This window comes from Protopterus annectens, chromosome 17.part0, assembly GCF_019279795.1.
Source record: "Protopterus annectens isolate FY-2018-M chromosome 17.part0, PAN1.0, whole genome shotgun sequence".
Classification (NCBI taxonomy): Eukaryota; Metazoa; Chordata; order Ceratodontiformes; family Protopteridae; genus Protopterus; species Protopterus annectens.
The window spans coordinates 36,672,261-36,696,385 of NC_056751.1; the positions used below are offsets into that span (position 1 = coordinate 36,672,261).

The 24,125-nt window shown below is 40.7% G+C and overlaps 1 protein-coding gene across 1 annotated transcript in view; it reads right to left on the reverse strand.

Moving 5' to 3' along the window:
* WDFY3 (WD repeat and FYVE domain containing 3) overlaps positions 1 to 24,125 on the reverse strand; it is a 5,086,165-nt gene that overhangs the window by 244,738 nt on the left and 4,817,302 nt on the right. The window contains exon 58 of the mRNA XM_044059488.1: positions 14,168 to 14,326. Coding sequence (XP_043915423.1) covers positions 14,168 to 14,326 — 159 coding nt within the window. The remainder of the gene's footprint in view (positions 1 to 14,167; positions 14,327 to 24,125) is intronic.

Genomic DNA, 24,125 nt, shown 5'->3' on the forward strand with positions numbered 1-24,125 from the left:
AGGTCCACCAGGGGGTCGGCAGGGGGAGACACCCAAGAGGTAGACGGGCCCGCTTCAAATGCCTCCAAGAACACGGACTCGTCCGAGGAAGACTTGGGGCAGACCACCCCCTTATACGGAGCATTTCCATGATGTCTCCAAAGGAGACATCCTCGGGGTGACCGTGGGGAGCCTTCCCCTTCCTCCAAGTCCGTGTCTTCTGTGAGAGACTCGGGAGTCAATGTGCCTCCTTTTGCGTATGCTTGAGGGCCTCCTCTGGGGGCTGTCAGAGGAGTCCTCGCAGCAGCAATTTGCTCCATAGGAGCAACTTGGGGCACAGAAACGGGCTGTCCCAGGGGCCGGATGGTGGAAGCCTGGCCCAGTGCAGAGGGAGCGCGGACGGAGCCGAAGCAAGTGCCGGGGTCCGGAGACCCTCAACAGAGCCCTCTCCACTACATCAAAGGCCGAAGGGAGCCGACCTCGACCAAAGGATCCGACAATCGGCTCCCCTCGGATCCGAAGAGTGGATCGGAGCCGGCGCGAAGCACTCGGATCCGAAGGACAGTGCGCTCCGACACAGACGGCGCCCGAAGGAGCACTGATCCCCGGATCCGGCTCGGATCCAGGCTCCGAGATCGGGTCCGGCGCACTCGAGGGCAGGGTCGGGTCCGGTACCAAGTACTATCGGCTCCGACCTTCCCCGCCCAAGCTGCTCGGCTCCAGCTGCTCGAACCCGGATAGCGGGTCGGAGAAGGAGCAATAGGCTTAAAAAGGGTGTTGAGCTCCCGGAGGGGAGGCAAGAGCACTCCCATCTGCATCTGGGCCTGGATGGACCTTCTCATCATCCGGTCCAGATCAGCATCAGAAAGGCTATGGGTAGATCTCGAAGAGGCTACCGAGGTAGGCCTGGAGTGCCTCCTCGATAGCCTCGACGGAGATCGGGTCTCCTCCTCCTCAGGACCCGGTGAAAAGCACACAGGGACCGGAGCCGAAGGAGGAGACCGAACCGACACGGAGCCGGGGAGAAGCCGCTTGGCTGGCGGGCCGAAACAGAGGTCTCGGCCCGCCGCTTGGTGCTTCTCCCTCCGGTCCTTTTAGCATCCCTCTCCTCTCCAGAAGCGGAGTTTGAGTCCCAGGAGCAGGAGGGGTGCCACAGGGGAACAACTGCAGCCACAGTAGTCCCGAAGGAGCGGAGGCCGGAGCCGAGTCTGGCGGTAAAAGACCCGCCAAGACCAGCTTGGACCTCCGCTCCTCAGTGCCCTGGGGTTGAACCCTGCACAAATGGAACAACCAGATGTGAGGTGTTCAACCCCAGACACTACACACGAGTGTGGCCATCAGCCGGTGAGAGCTTATGGCCACACTGGAGCATTCGAAAATATAGATTTAGGCTGGTCAGCCATAATCTATAACACACTAAAAGTTACAAAAGTAACTTAAAACAAAAGACACACAGGCCTACACACACACTCTACGCAACAGCGAGGGGTGGGAATAAAAATTACTTACTTTAAGTCAAAATAAACTCAAAATACACTTATAAGAAAGGGAAACCTAAACTTTCACACAAATTCACTCAAAAACCCAAAAAATTCTCTGATTTTAACAAGAAATAGAGTTCACTTAGCTGAGAGCTATGTACCCAAATCCAGTCACCAGCGCGGCAAACGAGATCTGAGGTCATGAGGGTAGAGCAGGGCATTATGGGTGAGGGGAGGAGCTGAGAGCTTGGATCCATAGCTGGAAAACCATGCCGGTTCGGATCCGATATCGGATCCATAACCCACAGGTTGCAGACAAATGAATATCCTACTTCAGATCCTATATTTCAAAGATTTCTTATTTCTAAATGAAAATTGTGGTTTGTTACCTACTATATCCCTGACATGTTTATCTGTAATTAAGATACCCCAATGTTTATTAATGACTTCAGTATATAAAGAGACATCTCTACTATAACTAAAGCACATTCTAAGCTTATTGTTACCACTATTTCTTGTTCTATGTGCTGGATTCGAAAAATAGGGTTTAGCCGTAGTATCCCTTAATTGCCGGACTGAAATGGAATTTTTATTTATTAAACCTACCTCATAACCTCTTTCTGCTAATTCAGATTCAGCTGTTAACATTTGTCTTTCAAAATCCTCTGTCTTAACATTCAACCTAGAAGCTCTAAAGAATTGATTTCTAGCAACATTTGTAAAGGTAAATTCAGGATGCATACTGTCCCTATTCAGCAGGTTATTAACATGAGATTCCTTTCTAAATAACCTGGTAGAAATGTTACTTTGCTTATCCTTTTCAACAAATACATCCAGAAAATTTATACCAACCTCTGACATATTTAGAGTAAATTTCAAAAAATCGCTAGATCTATTAATATATATAATAAATTTATCTAGCTTCGATCTCGACCCCTTCCATAACAGGAAGAGGTCATCTACAAACCTCCTATAGAATAAAATAGAAGAACTATATGGTCCTTTCAATAAATGTTCAGTCTCCCATACTAACATAACAGCGTTGGCATAACTGTTAGAACAGGAACTACCCATCGCTACCCCATGTTTTTGTCTAAAAATCTTATTATCAAAAGTAAAGATATTATTATTAAGAACCAAATTTAATAATGTCAAAATCAAACTAATATTGGCTTCAGTAAAGTTACCATCATCATTCAATAACTTGGTTACATACTCTAAACCTACATCATTAGGAATTACGGTAAACAAAGATATAACATCTAGTATGACAAAAATAAATTCTTCACAATAGTTATTAACATTTAAATCACAGTACAAATCAGATAAAAAATGTTCAGTGTCTTTTAAAATAATTGGAGACTTACTTAACAATTTCCTAAGATGTTTTTCTAAATAAATAGAGATGGATTCTGTACACCAATTATGACCCGCAACTATGGGTCTTAAAGGAGGTTTAGTGGGGTGTTTATGAATTTTTGGGAGTCCCTGTATAATGGGAGCAGAGGGAAACGGTGTATTAAAATATCTAGCTAAATCATTGTTAATAAGACAGGCTTTTTCTAAGAACTCAATAGTTCTTGTAATATTATGTATTACATCATCTACTTGAGAGCAAGTGATGGATTCATAAAACTTTGTATCACTCAGCATATCCAACATTATCTTGTTATAATCACTCTTACTCATTATAACTACTTGACCACCTTTATCAGCTGGTTTAATAATCAACTGATTATTACTCTCAAGAGCTCGCAATGCTTTAAACTCTTCTTTACTTAAATTATACCATTTTCTATACCTATTAGATCTTTTCTTTTTCTGCTCAAATACCTTATATATGTCTGATATACAAATCTGTTCAAAAGCATTCACTAATGAATTCTGTTTTGATATAAATGTGCTAGGTCTTTTAAAATGCTCATTCAATACACATTGTTCATCAAAAAACAGCATTTTCAAAGTTAAATTGCATGTGAATTTCTTTACATCAAAGATAGCATCTGTAACAGACATATCAGTTGCCGGTATAAAAGTCAGTCCCTTTTCCAGGACTTTAGTTTCACAATCTGAAAGAGAATAATGAGATAAATTAAACACTAATGTCTTACTTGTTGAGCATGTTGAAATGCTCTCTTTATCCTGTAAGTACTGTCCATGTCCTCGTTCATCTTTCGTTTGTTTCTTGTAATACTCATGCCTCTTTGTTGGTTCTGCAATTGTCTCCCCCTTCGGTTGCTGACAGATCTTTTCCTCATTGGTAAGGGAAACTGTAGACCTATCCTGCTTATATCGCTTAAAAAAGGAACATTCGGGTGCTTGGAATCAAGGTTACTAATAGTATCATCGAAGACTTTATGCACGTCAGCTGTAACAGTGATAGTTCTTTTCTTTGCTCCTAAAATAATGTCATTATGGTCTCCCTCAGTGTTCGATGTTTCTAAAGGTGCCTCTATTACTGCTGTAGTTGTAACCACCAAACTCTCCTTATTCAAATTTTTGTTCTCCATGGACGCTGTATTAACTTCCGTTCGTTTCTCTCTATCACTGACTGTGGGATATACGCTTGTGGGAGTGACCAAAGTACGTGTATGAGTGTCAAAGTCACGTGGCCAAGTAAAGATATTGCCGGCTGCAAAATCTTTACGATCCCTTTGAAGCTTATTGTATTTAATCTGTAACAGCTTCCTAGAGTATACATTGACATTATCTATGGTATGAGATCTGAAGAAGCGTGCATCTTAGCACGTGAAAGCGCTTATCTTTTTGTTTTTATATTGTTTTGAATAAAAGAAGCAACTCTCACTTCTCGTGGTATGTCCCGTGGTCTTCAATTTGGATTCAATACGAGGTTCAGCTTTGCCTGCGGACACTTTGGAAAGCGGTGATATTACAAACTTTTCTGTATCAGACAATGGCTTAGATAAAACATGGTTATCGTATCTCTTACAAATATCAATATATTTACTTCTGATACCATTCATTATTGCAGCTTCCTGCCTTACTGCAGACTGTATCAAAAGTTTCAAGTAACCCAGGCTTGTTGAAATATTTAATTGCTGCCATTCACTTAAAAGCTGAACGTCACAGTCAATTTGGGACGCATTTTCAACACTCTCAAACCACGAGGAACAATTTTCTCTGTTAAACTAGCTTCAAGGTGAAAATTTTCATATTGAACTTTTTAATTTGCTCAAGTCTTTCTCCAAAGACAATAAATCCCCTCTTAGGGCTAAAAAATCTATATTAAGTTCATTTTCAGTCCCAGCAACAAAACCGCTATTACAGAGGGGATTTTCAAAATCAACCACTTTGGAAATAAAAAGATTTACATCCATTTCGGACCATCTCGAATCAGCATTAGGTACATAGTCCAATTCAATTACATCAGATCCATTAGCCATGTTGCAAGTGCAGTCAGGTAACAAAGTAGAACAGGCAATATGATGAAAAAGACTGATACCTGAAAAACACTATGCACCTTTGCTTAACACGAAGAAAGAGAAGAATATATAAAAAACAATAGCAAAGGTCTGGCTCCAAACAATCCAAACAGCATAAAGTTCTCCAACTGGCATGAAGGACCAACCATAAATGAAAAATGTTGAGCAGCTCTATTTTATTCAGCACAAGCGCTTTCACAATAGCTTCATCAGGTGCATACAAAATGAACTCTAAAAGACACATCTTATATAACCATTAAAAATAACATGACACCAATTAAAAGTTAAAAGCAATGCTTCTTAAAGTAAAAACAGCACAGAATAAAAATGATAAATTTTTTGCATCATTGTTTTACCTATTTAACAGTCTCTTTTGCAACATAGGTTTCAATGGTATATACTCATTACGACCATGTCCAAAACTGGCTCTAAGTCTAACTATCCACTGTGCCTCTATTTCTTCTGTTCTAGCCCTGATATTGCCACGTCTAATATTTATATAATTTCTACCCAACACTCTAAAATTAAATATATGCTGTGAATCTGTACTATTAACATGCTTGGCTAAGGCATTTACAACATTCACTTTCTTAATATTATAAAGATGTTCCCTTATCCTTTTTCTAAGACTACGATCAGTTTTACCTACATAAAACTTACTGCATACACAGCAGGTAGCTAAATAAATCACATGGCAGGTGTCACATGAGGCTTGGCCCCTGATACCAAAAGACTCACCAGTATCTGGATGTTTAAAAGAACTATCAGTCGAAATATACTTACAATATTTACAATGTCCACATGGTTGTACGCCAACTGTTGATTGTAACTTATTATATCTTGTTTGTTATTACATAACCTATATTTCAAAGATTTCTTATTTCTAAATGAAAATTGTGCATACTGCCCCTATTCAGCAGGTTATTAACATGAGATTCCTTTCTAAATAACCTGGTAGAAATATTACCTTGCTTATCCTTTTCAACAAATACATCCAGAAAATTTATACCATCCTCTGACATATTTAAAGTAAATTTCAAAAAAAATATTAGACGTGGTAATATCAGGGCTAGAACAGAAGAAATAGAGGCACAGTGGATAGTCAGAGCCAATTTTGGTCATGGTCTTAATGAATATATACCATTGAAACCTATGTTGCAAAAGAGACTGTTAAATAGGTAAAACAATGATGCAAAAAATTTATCATTTTTATTCTGTGCTGTTTTTACTTTAAGAAGCATTGCTTTTAACTTTTAATTGGTGTCATGTTATTTTTAATGGTTATATAAGATGTGTCTTTTAGAGTTCATTTTGTATGCACCTGATGAAGCTATTGTGAAAGCGCTTGTGCTGAATAAAATAGAGCTGCTCAACATTTTCCATTTATGGTTGGTTCTTCATGCCAGTTGGAGAACTTTATGCTGTTTGGATTGTTTGGAGCCAGACCTTTGCTATTGTTTTTTATATATTCTTCTCTTTCTTCGTGTTAAGCAAAGGTGCACAGTGTTTTTCAGGTATCAATCTTTTTCATAATATATATATATATATATATATATAGGTCTACTTCATTTGATCGAAAGACCATTTGACTGAAACCCATTTGATCGAAAACCAGTATTCAAGGCATAAATCTGGGATTTGTCCCCCTCCCAACGTCGTGCGACCCTGGAGTTGGTATATATAGTTGGAGGGGCAGCCCCCCACATTGGTGGGGTGTGGGGGGGGTGAAGCCCCCCACCTAGTTTCCTTTAAAAGAAGAAAGTAACACAAAAAGTACAGATTTTAAACAAAAATAGGTGGGAGGCTTCGCCCCCCACACCCCCCAATGTGGGGGTTGCACCTCCCACCCTCCCCTATCTATGTATACCAACTCCAGGGTCGCACGACATTGGGGAGGGGGACAAATCCATGTTATTTGCCTTGAATACTGGTTTTCAATCAAATGAAATTTCGATCAAATGGGTTTCAGTCAAATGGTCTTTCGAACAAATGAAGAGGACCCATATATATATATATATATATATATATATATATATATATATATATATATCCTGTACTGTGAGTTTGGGTTGCAGCTGAAAAGGGTTAACAGACCAGCCCACCTATCCAGTCAACAAATAAATAAATTAGTGAGTGATTCAGTCAATACAGTAGTGCAAACTACGGACTGACAAAGCACCACAAGTGACTGTTACACAGATTCACACTTAGCTGTGATAGCTCCTGCTAATTATATATATTTATACAGCAAAAAAGTAGAAATACTCCTGGATAACTAAAAGAACCAAAAAAAACAGACTGGAGGATGCAGAAGAACAGAATGGATTTCACTTTGTTCTGCATCCTCCAGTCTGATATATTTATACACACTAACTCTAAGAACACAGAATTCCTGAAGAAAGGGAATATTCCTCTAGCAGAGGACTGTTGATCTTGCATGCCTTTCAACCAGCTGCAGTTGAGTAGACACCTGTCAACCTTAACCATGATTGATATTTCCAGGTACACCTATAAAAAGATGTAGAAAATGTCTTCTGTAATACACAAGCGTGAAATGTACTCTGCATTTTTCTTAACCATAGTCCGACAGTACTGAAATGCGACCACTTTACAAAACTGTATTTGCCATATGTTGTACTGTGTGATAATCAACTATACATACTGCACTGTGAATTTGGGGCATGACTGAAAAGTGTCAGCAGATCAGCCCACCTACCCAGTTAACAAATAAATCAATAAATAAGTGATTAAGTCAGTAAATACAGTAGCACAAACTATAAAGAATTTATGAACATCAAGAACTGTTGACAGCACTGCAAGTGGCTGTTACAAAGACACACACACAGCTTCACTGCTATACAGAAACAGTTCACTGTGAGGTGTTGGCCTACTGCCTGCTTTGTTACTGATGGGCTAAGAACTGAAAAGTAGAATTCTTGATTGTACATCTTTACTTACTCAGTAAAATGAAAAGATAAAAATGCTGCCACTTCCAGAAAACTCGTTCTACAGTCACCAACAACTGTAAGAAAACCATAGTTGCTCGTTTGCTTTTCTGGAGTTTTTCTCCTCCTGAGAATCAAATCCAAGTGCCAAACAGAAACAACATACATCAAGATTGAAATTCTGTTGTGATCAACATGCTAAAATTGTCAATTCCAAAAGGCGGAGGAAGAGTGAGAATTCATCTGAGTTCCAGTGAGAAGTACCCATTGGACAGTGTTATGAAGCAATGTGAGCAGCCAAGGCCTTATGTTCTTTTCAATCTTCTTCTTTGTTCGGCTCTTCCTGGTTAGGGGTCACCACAGTGGATCACCTGTCCGCTCATGACTGGCAGTGAAGTTTTACGGTGTCGAGTTGCCAGCCCGGCGCCCAACCTTCCACAGAAGGCACAAACACGCAAGCACTCATGCCTAGGGCCAATTTAGAGTGTCCGATCCACCTACAGCATGTCTTTGGGATGTGGGAGGAAACCAGAGCAGATGGAGGAAACCCACGTGACCACAGGGAGGATATGCAGACTCCACACAGAAGGCACCCCAGCCGAGGATCGAACCGGAGAACCTCTTGCTGTGAGGCGGCAACGCTAACCGCTGCACCACCATTCTTTTCAATGTGGATGGAAAATGCTCTTTAACAACAGAAGGCATCTATCTGTTCAAAACAGGTATGTCTCAATAACTGTGTTAATAACTGTTAAGGTACTCACAGAAGCATGCAGAAAGCTATTCAAAGTAGTATCTCAAAAGACATTTCCTAAGGAAGGTGTCAAGAAAGGACAATCTACTCTTGACATAATGGTTATGATCTTTACCTGACAGATACAAAGTAGAAGGTTTGAGTCTGACCTCTGGTTATTGGCTAGGCCTGTAATAGACTGCAGACTGACAAACTAGTTTTTACTTCCACCCCCATAAACACAAGAAGCACTTCTTACTACATTGTTATCAGAACTGCACACTGCAGAATTCCCTAAATATCTGTAGCCTGGAAAAGTGCTAAGAAAGTCTGTTAAATATATAGGCAGATAATGAAAAACTGAAAATCACTCAAAGATTTTATAGTACTGGTATGTGATGCATCTAATGAAATTATTAATAATAATAATAATAACAAAAAGTTATATAGCAATCTGATATTAGACAGTAATATGCATCAAACTGTCTACTTTATATATGCACACTGTCATACATCTTGACATATGGAAAGTACAGCTACCTCAAAAGGTGAGAAAATGCATTAAAAAAGTGAGAAAATATTTTGCTTCTGAAACGTATATCCTTAAACTGTTGGCTCCTTTAGACTCATTCAAATCCCTATATGTGTCATCTGATCTGCTTTTCATTTTACTGCTGCAGTCTGAAAGTAAAGCTGAAAGAGCTGACAGTGATGTGCCATATCTTGTTATTCATACCCTCAAATACCAAATGCTTCAACTGCTATGCCATAAAAGTGTTAGCTAGTCAGACATTAAAATGCAGTATCCTATGACTAACAGTGGAACCCATAAAATAAACAGACTGACACATTACACATAAAAAGCACTATAGAAAGTATTCTTTTATGAAAGTCCCTATTGTTGTACATCTTAAAATGACTGGAATCATCAAGAAAGGAATGCTAAATTCAAAAGTTATTATACACTCTAAGCCTAATAACCTCTTCGCTTTTTGTATGTATATTCAGTGCAAATGTAAAAAGATACTTCTGCTGAATTTGCTTCATAGATGGAAACTCTCTCTCAGCTTTCATGTTCTATACTAACATATTTGCTGCGGTAGCATTGTCGCCTCACAGTAAGACGTTGTCCTGTTCGATTCTCAGCTAGAGCATCTTCTGTGTGGAGACATGCGTGAATGGGCGTACCTTTGCTGAAGGTTGTGCGTCAGGGCCGTCAACTCGGCACGCAAAAATCTACTGCCAATCATTAGCGGACTGGAGTTCCACTGTGGCAACCCTTAACCGGGAAAAGCCGAAAGACACAACAACTAACATATTCTAAGAAAACAACTGAGTATCATATGCCAACTCCACAGTGCAGAGGTCCTGGTCCTAACTATGCTCCAACTGACTAAAGTTTAAACACTGGCCCACACAGTGAAGAAGTAAACCAGGAAGAGTGGACAAAGTGTTGGTGGAGTCACACTGTAACAGCTCCGCCTAGCAGAAAACTAATGACTTCAGCTCCTGCACTAGGGATGCTGGGGCATGACCGTCCCAAGAAGTGCAGTGACATGGGTTTGTGGAAGCACACACCAACAAACACACAATGCTGCAGGCACTGCTCAACACCTTCCAGGAGGTGATAGGAGCATTCAAAGAAAATCTTCAAACACTTACATAATATCAGCCATGTTTGATAGCTCTTGTTTTCTTTGGCAGATATCCTAGGACACTAGTGGTTGGAGAATAAATGGGTTAAGATGGGATGGGGGGCTCAAAGTTCATTGGGAATAGGTAGGGTCAGCTAAGACTAAGAAACAATTTTTTAGAATCACAATCAGCCAGATAAATTCCTCCTTACAAATACCATACTTTCCAGTAAACATTACTACACAGACTAATGTCAGAGTTATCTAATGCAAGAAGAGCATTCTACTACTACTATAGTACTAGTACTCTGTAAAATAGTACTACTACTATAGTACTGCTTTACAGAGTAGCAGCCAATTTATAATAATGAATGACAAGTAATGAATCCAATTCTGCAGCATGCAATTTCAAGGACACAGATACAGGCAATCAAAAAGAATGCAAACAGACCTGTCAGACAGTTCTATCAGAAGTCAACAATTTACCAGGCTAAAAAAAAAAAAAAATCTTACTATGCATATACTGTGATACAGATGGTGGAATGAAATATGACGGGCTTTTAAGTACCTCTACAGTCAGTAAACAAGGCACACAAAGTGCATTTTCCAAGGGGAAGCATGCATGAGAGGAATGGAGCAGTATAGGTAATTAAGTGACAACATTCAACTGTAATAAAGTGTTTTATAACAAATTCAGTGACAGGGTCTGGAAAAGTGTTAAGTGTTTTAACTATCAATGAAAGTAATAGTGTAAGTTTAAGAATATAGGTGTTAAAGTATAATGAAACTGTACAATACCTGAATAGAGTAGACCAACCACTGCAGTAATAAACTCAGCAACTGAAAAAAATGCCTGCAGGCCTCTGATCAAGAGTAGGCTTTCAGTGTAGAACTACCACAAGGTTCTGTTCGGGTCTTTTTCCCCTTATAACCTATAAATCGGTGATTTTATTTTACTTACAGAAATACAGTCTTAAATATAATGAGGTCTCCAAGCTGAGCACAGTGAACACACAGATGTGATTAGACTGCAGTATGTCATGCTTCATCTAGATGTGTATGTTTTAATAACAAATTAATCCTCAATATTATCCATACCACAGCACCTCCACTGCCCTCCTGTCTTTCACTTACACTGCTGCTGAAGCCAGGGACAAAAAACTCCTGATATCTTGCCTATTTCTTGACCTCTCTAAAATTTTTGAAACTGTCTCCCATTCCAAGCTACTTACTAAGTTTACTGATCTAAACCTCTCCCCCTCTACTATTCACTGGTTCTCAAGCTATCTGTCAAATAGGCTCCAGTCTGTCAGATGGCAATCTTCTTGCTCCCCCTTCCTACCTATCCAAACTGGTGTCCCTCAAGGCTCAATCCTTGGCTCCCTCCTATTCAACATCTTCACCAATTATCTTTACTCCTCCTGCAACACCTCCTCCCTTATACAATACGCCGATGACTCTACTCATCTCTTGTGCTGATAACATCCAAAAACTTCACCCAAAACTCTTTCTCATCCATGGAAAAATGGCTCACAGAGCATCAACTTATACTCAACCCCAAAAAATTAAGCTTCTACTATTTCTTCCCAAAACTCACTTCCACCTTCAATCCACCTTTACGATTTCCTCTCTAGATTAACACCCTCATCAAAGCTAAACCTCACACTAAGTTACTGGGTACAATAATTGATGACCAACTTAAATTTGACATCCATATTCAACACTGTATCAAAAAAACTAACCAGAAACTGGGTCTTCTCTACTGGAATAAAATATTTCTTGCTCCTAACTCCAAACCCACCCTTGCCCAAGCTTACCTCCTTCCATGTTTCCTCTTTGCCTCCCCTATCCTTACTCATCTCCAGTCTAACCTTCTCTCCAAACTGGAACAATCTTACAACAGCCAGATTCACCTGTAACCAACCTTATAAATCCCATCATTGCCTTGCCCTGAAACAGCTTCAATGACTGGAATTCCACCAGCTCTTACTACTTTCCCATCTGCAGCTGACACGCCCTTATCAACAAACCTCCAGCCTGCCCATCTCTTTTTACCTTAGTATCCCCTTATACCCCAACTCGGTCTCTTTGTAGTTCTGACCAGCACCTTCTTGACATCTATAAACCCAACAAAACCATTGGTAAACTCCTCTATAAACACTCAGTGTCTCTTGCATGGAATAGGCTACCACCTTACATTTCATAGCAGCAGTAGTTCGAGCTGTTTCAAAACTGAAGTCAACCACTACTTTCTTAACTCAAAAGCTTGCCCTTGTCAAAATCCTCCACAATCTGCATTTTCCCACTCTTTTCTTTTCACTTCCTGTCTATATATCAAAATTCAGTGACTGCTCTGCTCACTAGTCAATACTACAATATGTTACAATGGGAAAGATATGTCAATACTGTCTCTACTTACATGTATTATTTGAATTTGTATTTAAGTCTCATTAATGTCAGTTACTTGTTTCATCTGGTTACTATATATGTAATTTTTGTTTGTGTTATAATGTTGCAGTTTTTTTTCCTTGGGTTTTTGTGCATTTCCTACTATGTCATCTTTGTGTGTTTGTAATGCTGGAGCTTTTATCCTCGGGTCTCCACTGAAAACGGGCCACTGGCTCAGATGGACTAACCCAGTTAACAAATGTCAAATAAATAAAATCAGCATTAAAGTAAACTGTCTGCAGTAATAAAGATGGAAAAGAAATTAATTCCAGTTGAGACTGTTTGGGCAGTGGTGGTGCCAAGCCAGCACATAAAACTCTACTGCCAATCATTAGCGGACGACACAAACAAACTGACTATGAAGAACTGAACTTCATCACGGACTGAAATTTGAGAAATAAGAGGCAAATTCCAAACACTGCACTGACAGCTATAAGGATTCTTGAGATATTTTGTAAATGTGAGTTAATCATCAATGGTTTTCCCGGTGCCACTCTGGCAGTGTAGAGGGGTAAAGCCCTGACTATGATCTGTAAGATCCAACACTAGGTGTCCTAGGTGGTTACCTAGGACTTGCCAGCTGGGGGGGGCAGCCGCAACAATTAAACTATTAAAAAAAAATTGCAAAACAAAAACATTTTACATTTGTTCTTTAAGGACACACACTTTGTCTGTGTGTGCACCTTTAGTATGATGCACACAAAGCAACTTCTTTTCTCAAACACACGTACTTCTCCATGAACACTGAAATGAGCTTCAGTAAAGCCGTATGTCCATTCCCCCTACCTAGGGCCCCATTTGACCATGATCTGGCTCTGGGGAGAAACAGGGCAGCCCAAATAAGACTGCCTGGTTGGAAGCTCAGATATGATAATCCCTACTGCCTTCAATCCATTCCAGCAATCATCAGAATAAGTCTAGAGGGCATTAGTGGCTGGTGGACCTGGCAAGGACAGGTCACGAGGGCTTGGAAAGTAACAATGATGGAAGGGTGGAAAGAAAAATGCAAAACTAATGATTCTCCTGCTTAATTCTTTTTATTTTACACATTTATAACACTGTAGCATTACAGACTCAACAACAAAAATTCAGACTAGCAGTTTGGAAAGAGCACAGTGGGGATGGCAAATCCGAGATGCTTTCAGCATTGATTATCTACCTGCAATGTTAACATGTCTACCTATCTGACTTTAACTACATCAACTTGATCCCTACAATTAAGAGATGTCACAGTTACACTAATTAGAAATAAAACAAATAGTAAAATGACCTAATTTGCAGAATTAATGGCTCCAATTTGGAATGAGTTAACTAATTATGCAAACGATCAAGGTTCTACTGACACCCTTAAAATGTGTTTGAGCAAGTACACGGAAGGCCAGGTTTTCAAGCACTGTCAAAGTCAGATACTATGAAGTGTTTGTTCCATGCAGGAATTATCACATACTTCTGTACAACCCACAAAGTAAAACAATTTCACAGACAGTGGATTTCTTCAGTTTACCTGTTTAAGAGTAAGCATCCTTGCTTTTTCCTTGGATGTGCCCATTTCCCAAACACAGATGGCAGTACTTGTTCCTCCAGTGATAACCAGCTTAGGGCTAGGGCAGATTGCACAAAGTATTTGCCCCCATTCAGACAGACATTCATACACAGTTACAACCTGCAAATAAAAGTAAAATCATCAAAAGGCACTGGCTGCACAGAAGAAAATTGTTGACATTAAAATTAAGGCAACAAAAACTCAAGGCATCATTAGGATTTTAGGCATAAATGAAAGGTAATTTCATCCTGCAACATCAAGATCTCCTTGTGCAAAGACTAGTCATTTACTTTCATCTTTGCAGTATATAATATTACCCCTAAAGGGCCACAACAATACTTACTCCTTCAACATTTCAGACAGTTGTATTAAGCAACAGATATAACGGAGGTGGAAAAATTATCCCCAATATGTAATAGTGCTCATATGCAAAAGACTAGCATCTAAATGGGAACTATGAAAGGAGGGTTACAGAAACCTGATGTCCCTGAATTCCAATCTTCCAATGTTCTTTTACTTAAAAATCACATTTTATTTAAATAAAACAGGGTAATCTGTGGTCTGATAATGCAATGGTAAGGTGCCAGACAGCTATACCAGTATTTAGGGTATGACAACAGAGGTTATTGCTGGAAGGGTTAGACTGGGGGAGAAAGAAGTGAACACCCTCTAACAGCTGGCTCTTCTATCTTAGGGAAAGGGGTTGGTTTCCTTCACAGCAGAAGCATCCACTAGAGAAGGCAAAAGGCCAACTTTGGTTAAGTAAAGAGTAAAAGGGCTGGGACCTATTCACTTAGCATTTCTTAAGGTAGATTCACACTAGGCACAAAAATGCATGCCAGGCTGCTGAATTTGTACACAAAATGTGATTTTCTCAGGTTATACCTGGTGCATAAGGTCAGCAAATGAAAAGTACCAGCCCTCCTTAGTAACAATTGCTCAGCCACTCAGCCCATCCCCAAGACCCCAAAAGATGGGTCAGTAGTAAGATTAATCCCATGTAAAAAGAAGAAGAATCCAACATGGGGACATATAAGGTGTTCTGAAGGTTAAGCAGAGGGAGAAGAAGGGTCATATGTTGGCCAGGTGGGTTTCAATGTCTCTTGCAGAAAAGCAATTAAAATTAATTTGAGTCTGACTTGTACGGTGCACAGTTATGTGGATCTTCTATGGAATGCAAAGCTGAACAATAGCTGGCCTTTACAGATAATTCAAATGCCACACAATACAGTGAGCCTGACAACTGCCACTGCTATTCCGGGAGAATGACTTCACGAGTTATATTCCTAAATTCCTCTGTGTAAGCCTGTAACTTCCAGGGGGTGACATGGAATGGTCCTTGAGATGTGTGTTCACACGTGGTACAGTAATAGCCCTGCTCTCCCAAAGCAGGCAACATGACCACTTGATCACTACTGAGGATTCCATTACAGACAGCATGCTTCTAACCACTCCCACCACAGAGAAGTAAGCAGCCCAAACCTAACCACTCTCTTCTGCACAAGTTCTAACAGATGTTCAAGCTACTAATTAAACTTGGGTTACATGAGTCATAATCAAAACTTTAGCTCTCTCCACCAAGGGAGCTGGAATATTTTATTTATTTATGCAGGGCTGAATCAAGATTCTGGATTACTCTAAAATGGCCATTTCAGTCAATACCTAGACAAGATGGCTATGTAAAATAAAGTTGCAAAGATTCAACATGTAAGAAGAAAATGCCTACAGATTCCCACTCATAACAAGACACAAGTCAAAAACTTAGACCATCACAATAAAAAAACTTCCTCAAAACCCCAGGGTCTGGCATTCAATTTTGACCTCCAGTTACTCTATGCGAGAAGTCAGCATGCTCTCCCCATCCATGTCTACAGAATTTCTTTTCTGTGAGTAATCTGCTTTCTTCCCATCTCAAATGCATACTGGTTGACTGGTTACTTTAAACTGCTGATGTATACTGCAGTTATCCTTGCCCCTGTGGCACAAGTCTGGCTGAAAAAAAAAATCAGAGGACCACCTTATTTACCCATTAAACAAATAAATTCAAATTCAAACTACAAAGGGGAAAAAAATCAGGATACCAATTTACCATACAATCAAAGGGTGACGACATTTGAAGTAACTGGGATGGTGGATCATGAGAAAACGCATTTATACATAGCTCTTTCTCGGAGATGACTGATTAACAACCCCTAAAGCATACTCTTAACTCTCCAGAATTTTGAAGAATGTCCAGATTATTGTCTCATATTTTTGGTCAGCCCCACATAGAATTTGTGAATTTCTGGCAAATCATTTAGAACTGAAGTCCCTAAACAATGACCTGTATTTGAGTTTCAAACTTTATAAACATCAGAAATTGTATGTTACCTGTTATTCTAGCAACTTTCTAAGTTTATAAAAGTAATGTTTAAAATCAGTCCCTGATTTTGGGCCTTTATATTATTATTCTTGGCTCTGCCCATTTATCTTGTGCATAGAGGTTGAGAGGTATTCTATAAACATAACCTTCACCAGTGGCCTAGAGTAATTACCCAACTACACCCCAGATGACCAAAGTTTGATTAGCTACTTGGGCATCTAACACCGGCAGGCGGGATTGTCATGCCCATCTAACCTGGGAAGGGCGTGGCTATCCAAACCACTGATGTCAGCCCTTGTCATTGCATGTAATGGGACTATGCATGCAAGGATGGAGGGGTATAGGTAGTCCTTGTGATGATGCAAGTACTTATGCTGCCACTAGTAAAGGGGATTAGGTTATAAATAATGGCCCTGGGACTTCTAGTTATGGATGGCTACTGTTAGCACAAGAGAACCCCAACCTAAAATGGTAACCAGTAGGAGGTAACTACACTCTGGTCTTCAAAATGACAAGTTTTGTGAGAAAGGCTAGAGAGAAGAATGCAAATGAAGAAGACTCTGTGGATGCAAAAGTACCACATAAAGCAACTGTCTGTCCTGTTAGCATGACTACCGCTGATACTGGGAAAGAAATTGGAGCCTCACATGATCCCAAAGCAGGACCTAGACCAGTTGGTAAATCTAACTGTGGCAAATTTAGACATGACAGCTATAAAATTGGATGATTACATAACTTGCACTGAGTATAGGATGCAGAATATGGAACAAGCTCTCAGCTAGCACTCTGATGATTTATCCAAACTACACAGGGATATACAACATTCACTAGTGGCTGACAACTGGGTCCAGTTAGAACAGCTGGAAATTTGTCTCAAGAGAGCTGGAGGACAGAGCTTGCTGGAGCAATCACTGATTAGCTGGAATTCCAGGGAGGAAGAATGGCAGATCCAGTGATCTTGTTGATTACTTTAATCATAGGCTGGACTGATCTCACCAGTTCTGAAATTCAAATCAGGAGTGCCCATAGGATATATGTCCCTACAAAGCTTGCTAACTTGAAGAGAACTCAACAAAGGATTGTGAGATTTGCCACCTGTGCCTTGAAAAGACATATTCATTCTCAGCTTTGGAAACTGGGCAAAGGTGGCTTTTCTAATGACCGTATTTACTGAAAAAGACTACACTGCAGACACTGTGAGGTAAACGGGCTGACTTATCTTGGTGATACAACTCTGCAGGACAATGAAATTAAAATTTCTGTATCCAGCTTACTTTCAGGATATTTCTTCTGAATGATGCAAACCCTTTTCTGGATCCTTAGCAAGTGGAAGAGACTTCAGCAGCAGAGTCAAGAGGACTTCCAGACTGCTACTCAAACAGAAGAGACAGCGTCTTTACCATCCTGATGAAGAACATAATAATGCACTGGTTAATTTTCACATGTTCAAGCAGAAATTGACACAGAAGCATAGGACCATTCTTATGGAGAAATTCAAATAAATGGAAAAAAAGTTTAATATTACGGACATATGGAGCATGGTGGACTAAAAGTATGGTAATAAGCATTTAATAGAAGTATTATTAAAAGTGGAAAAGGGGAGAGGCCACTTTTTTAAAGATTCTACAGCAAATGGTCACTACATTAATTATTTGGGTGCACTATATTTGAATTTTATCAATGAAGGTTTGTACATTAACGAAGAGGGATTACAGTCTAATACGATTTTAAATCAGCAAATCCAAAGTGCTGGAATATTATTTATTTATTAGTGTAAGACAAACATCAAAGTTAAGAGTGATAGTTCCCTATCTACTAAAACCTAAAACTGTAACGCCATTTAAGGAAGTACTAGAAAGCAAAGAGGACAAGGTGCTCTGCAGGTAATATCGGGTTTACCCCTTTCTTTATTGCTCCTTTTTTCCCTCTACCGAAACAGTAAATTTGGGAATAACAAGATGTTGGAAAGATGGGCATGCGAATTTAACTTGATGGAATACAGAGTGATTTGGATTTTTTCTTCCCAGAGTTCACAGGTAAGAATATTTACTTGCAGAATGATCAAACACAACCCAAGGATCCTGTACCTGGGTCCCAGTTATACCTTGGAAGATGTATAAATTTAACATGTTTAAAAGGAGGATAATATGTTTTGATTTCATAAAAACTTGTGATTATACATTATACATTTGTTTTGAATTTGTTGTCACTGTGGGGCAAGGGGGAGGGGCAGTTGAATTTTCTATTGATTGATTCTGTACTCTTGTCTAATGAAAATTAGTTACTTTAGAATCGAACAGCTGGTAATTACAAAAGCAAATAATAATACATATACTGAGGGATTACAGTTTATAGACAACATTGCAACACAGAAGATACTGGAGACACATGAAAGGACTGAAAAACAATGGGGGATAACACAGCAAAATATAAAAACATTGGTCAGGAAGTGATAAACATGATGGGGAGTGGAGGGAAAATGATAAAAAATAGGAGAGAGACACAACAAAAGTAAAAGTTTCTGAGCTCAATATTGGGTTACAGAAGACATGCTGTTCCCAAATTGTAGGGGAGCAGGTTAGTGATCTAAGAGGCTATAGGAATTAAAGGTATGTACCACTGAACTAAGAAGAGTTATGAATGAGCTAAAAGGTATTGAAAGTTAATAGAGAATGAGCTTAACAACAGGTACGGACATCCCTGTCAGGCTGTCAGGAAGTGAAACCCACAGATTTTTATTGTTACAGGAGACCAGTATGGATCACAATTAACATTCAGTTATTCGGCTTTGAATATAGTTGTATCTATGGACGGTTAAAAGAAAAATAAGTGGTGATTCTGCTGACTAAAGGGCTGAAGTGGCAACTGTGAGAACAATCCATAGGCACTAAGGGATTGTTCCTGCCCTATGTCAGAGACTGTAAACTCATAAAAGTAACTGATAAACCAAACAGAGGAAGCAAAACGAAGTTATGTACGTAGCATAACGTTCCATGTGTGCTGTCCATCTCAAACTTTATTCTCACTGACGGGTCGGATCTGATCCACTGGATCAATCTCGGCCTTTTACAAAAGCTTGAGGCAATCAGCAAAGCTCATGGGTATTCAACCTTACCCATAATGCCCTTCCCTAACTCCCTCGGATCTTGTTTGCCCCTGATAACTCATATTAGAGGTACAGCCTTCATGGGTTAATAGAAAAGATTATTTCTGAGGCTACAGAGTCCTATAACATCCAATTAGTGCTACTTGGAGTACAGGCAGGGAGCATGGAGGGTGGGTTGTAAGAATACAGGTTGACATGGACAACACACATGGAACATTATGCTAAGTACATAACTTCTCTATGTAATGTTGTCAATCTCGCCTTTATTCTCACTGATGTGACCATGTCCCAAGCTACTTGATTCTTGGGTGGCTCATGGGAGAATATTCCTCATACCCATAAATCCAACAGATGCTCTACTCCTAGAGACCACATCCATTTTGTAATGATAAAAAAAGCTATGAGGTTTTGCCTATGTAGCTGCAACATAGCCATTATCCAAAGACAGCCTAGCTTGAAAGGGTGCAGAAGTAGCTATCACCCTAGTGGAATGAGCTTTAAAAGGGCTAGTGAGAGTTTTGTTTTTAGAACTGTAAATGAATGAAATACATTGTGAAAGCCATTTGGATAAGGTAACTTTGGATACTGGTAGGCCTTTCTTGATGAAACAGTAAGAATTAAATAGCTGGTCTGATTTCTGCAGTTCTGTGGAGATAGAAACGTAATTGTCTGTGAACATCCAGTAAATGTAATGAATAGTAAATGTAATGAATATTTCCCTTTATTTTGGAAGTTTGGCAAGAATACTGGTAACTCAAAAGATTTACTGAGGTTAGTTCCAGACACTATTATGGGCAGAAATGAAGGGATGGTGTGTAAATAAACTCTGCCCTTATGAAATACCAGGTATGGTGGCTTGGCAGATAGAGCCTCCTTGCTGAGGTAATGGCCACTAATAGGAGTATTTTCCAGGAAAGATACTTCAAGTCACAGGTAGCAGACGGCTCGAAGGGAGGAAAGAAAATGTTCGACAATATAAAATTCAGATCCCAAGGTGGGGATGGGTTATTATATGGGGGTATTAGCACAGTAGTTCCCTTCAAGAAAGCTTTACAAAGTCTGTTTGACATGACATTGGTAGAATTTTCTCCTATATGAACATTTGAAATTGCTGCCAACTTTACTCTAATAATGGCTGCTGCAGCACCTTCATTGAAAAGTACAGTTTACGTGTAGATGACTTATGAGAAGATAACAAAATGCTTTATTGGGAACGATAGGAGAGGAAACTTGGCAATCAAGGGAACTGGAGCAGCCAAGCTGTTAGTTTGAGATTGTTCAGACTGGGATGAACCATTCCTGATGGGTGAGTCAGAAGGTCTGGAACAGGACCCAGAATCCAAGGTTCATCCGAAACATAAGGCTGGAGGAAGGGGAACCAAATCTGTTGAGGCCAATAGGGGGTGATTAGGATTAATGTCATCTCTAACAAACTTGCTTTCGGCAGAAATTTGGGGATTAGAGGAATAGGTGGAAAGGCATAAAGAAGTCCTGTGGGCCAATCGTGAACAAGTGCATTCCTTGGTGACTCCCCTGGAGGAGGGATAAGGGCAAAGCAGTTGCTGGATTTTGCATTGGTGGGCAAAGCAAAGAGGTCGCAGAAGGCTGACCCCACTTTCAGAAGATCTCTTCTGCAAATTTGTGATTGAGGGACCATTCGTGAGGTAATAATATGGCTCTGTTCAATTTGTTTGCAAGTACATTGGATTTCCCTGGGATGTGCATTGCTATCAGAAAGCAGGTGGAAGCTGCTGCCCATTGCCAGACCCTCAGGACTTCTCAACAAAGGGATTAAGGTCTGATTCCCCTTGTTTATGTACGAGACTACAGACATGTTATCTGATTGAACTGCTATCGTTCCCAGAGGGAGAGAGTCTCGAAATGCTTGCAATGCAAAAGCACCACCCTCATCTCTAGGACGTTCATGTGCAAATGAACCTCGTATTGCTGCCAGATGCCTCTTCTGAAGGCAATGCCCCCCCATCCTATCTGGGAAGCGGCCATTGTCACCGTGGCTTGGAGATGAGAGGGAATAAAGTGATGGCCTTGAAATACCGATAAAGAGTAAATCCACCACTGGAGGTCCTTTTTGCATGAGTTGGTTATTATGATCTTGTGCCTCACTGGAAGTTCTAGAAAGTGCAGTTGTGTACAATTACCATAAATGTAGATGTTTGAGTGTATTCATTGTTGCAGTCATCACATTTGGGTTATCCCTGCCAGGGTAGCCCTCGGCTGGCCCGAATACGAGAGACTTAATATTTCTGCATCGGTTGCTGTCTCTTGAGGACTGATGTTAGGTCGTCAGTAGTATAATGTAAGGCAGCTGACACATTTACATCAGTTTTTCTTGCCCTAATCTGTCAGGAGCCCCCAAGTAGGAGGCCAGATTCTGGTGGAAGAACCCCACCAGTGGAAAATAAATACCAATATGTCCCTTGTAAGGAAAGGAGAACAGGGAAGAATGGTAATAAAAGGAGAAAGAGAAGAAAGGGGGATGGAGAGAGGGAAACTAGGACTGCAACAGTGAATACACTCGAACATCTACATTTATGGTAAGTGTACACAACTGTACTATGTTCTTCATGTTTCACTGTTGCAGTCATCACATTTGGGTTGATTCCCAAAGCTGAGGAAATGGGTGGAGGCAGTCAAGGAAACTATGGGCTGGCTAGGATGCCCTGCAAGACTGCAGAGGCAAACCCTGCCCTGTATTTGGAGAAGAGAGGTAGGTGGTAATGCTTGGTAAAAGTGTGAACAGATGTTCAGGTGGTAGACTCCAGGATGTCCCTGGTGGGGACTCCTCTGATGAAAGCTGCAGTAGTGGTGGCTGCTCTGGTGGAGTGTGTCCTGACCCCCTTGGGGGGAGGCTTTCCATGATGTTTGGAGCAGAAATGGATGCAGTGTGCTATCCATTTGGAAATGGTTTGTTTGGAGATGGCTTTGCCTTCTGCCCCTGTAGCAAAGCTAACCAGCAACTGATCAGACTTTCTGAAGGATTTAATCCTGTCTACATACAATCTGAGCTGTCTGTGCACATCTAGAGAGTGAAGAATCCTTTCCCCCTTGTTCTGGGGATGAGGAGAAAAGGTGGGCAAATGAATAGACTGGTTGAGAGCCACACTGGACACCACCTTGGGCATGAAGGATGGGTTAGTATTGAGGGATACCCTGTCTGCATGGAAGATGCTGAAGGATTCCACAGCCATGAGTGCTTGCAGCTCAGAGACTCTTCTGGCTGAAGTGATGGCCAGAAGAAATGCTATCTTCCAGGAGAGAAATTTTAGCTTAGTAGAAGAAGTTGGTTCGAAAGGGGACAGGATGAGCTTTTCCAATACAAAGTTAAGGTCACAAGCTGGTGTTGGTGCCCTTCTGGGTGGCCTCAAGTTGCTAGCCCCCCTTAAGAACTGTTTGATCAAAGGGTGTGAGTAAAGGGGCTGCTCAGTGTGAAAATGAGCAGAAGTAGCAGAGGCATGAATTTTTATAGAGGAGAAAGAGAGGCCACTGTGTAGTAGGTCAGCTAAGTAATCCAGGGTTAGGGTGAAGGCACTTATGTCGAGCTTCCACTCATGTGGGTCCAGAAGATTTCTGCTTAATTGGTCTGCCAGACATTTGAGAGAGCCTGGTAGGAAGTGTGCCAACAGGTGTAGTTGCATGGCAGAAGCTGTCCCCCAAAGGGTCATGGCCAGCCTGTACAGAGGGTAGGAGTGCGTTCCTCCCTGCTTGTTGATATACCACATCACAATGGTGTTGTCTGTTTTTAATCAGGAGAGCCCCTGGAGAGAGAAGAGGCTTGAAAGCTATCAAGCCGTGCTGCACTGCCATTATCTCTTTTTGACTGATGTGCAGAGGGATTTGCTGTGGGCTCCATTGGCCCTGTATGCACCTGCCATCCAGGTGTGCACCCCAAGCATAGTCTGATGTGTCTTTGGTGAGGGCCTGGGTGGCAAGGGGTGGGGAGAAAGGTAGTCTCTTGCTGAGGGAGCATGCTGTTGTCCACCAAAGAAAATCTTTTCGAAGGAAAGGAATTATAGGTAAAAGAGTTTCCAGGTCTTGAGAGTGTTGACACCAAAGGCTCTTTAGGTACCACTGAAGTTTCCTCATATGCAGTCTGGCATATGGAATGAGTAGTATGCAATATGCCATGAACCCCAGAGCTTGAAGGATCTTCTCTGCAGTTATCTGGGGCCTGGTGGCTAGTTGAGAGAAGTAGGCTGTCAAGAAAATTTGTTTCTCTGGTGTAAGGTATGCCATCTCGGATGCTGTGTCCAGACTTGCTTCCAGGAAGATTATCCTTTAGGTAGGCACCTGTTTGGATTTCTTCTCGTTGATTGTGTACCCTAGGGAGGTTAGGAGGGTCTTTACAAAGGCCAGGTGCTTGAGCAGCTTTTCCTGGCTGTCTGCCTGAATAAGCCAGTTGTGTAAGTATGGGTAAATCTGAATATTTCTTT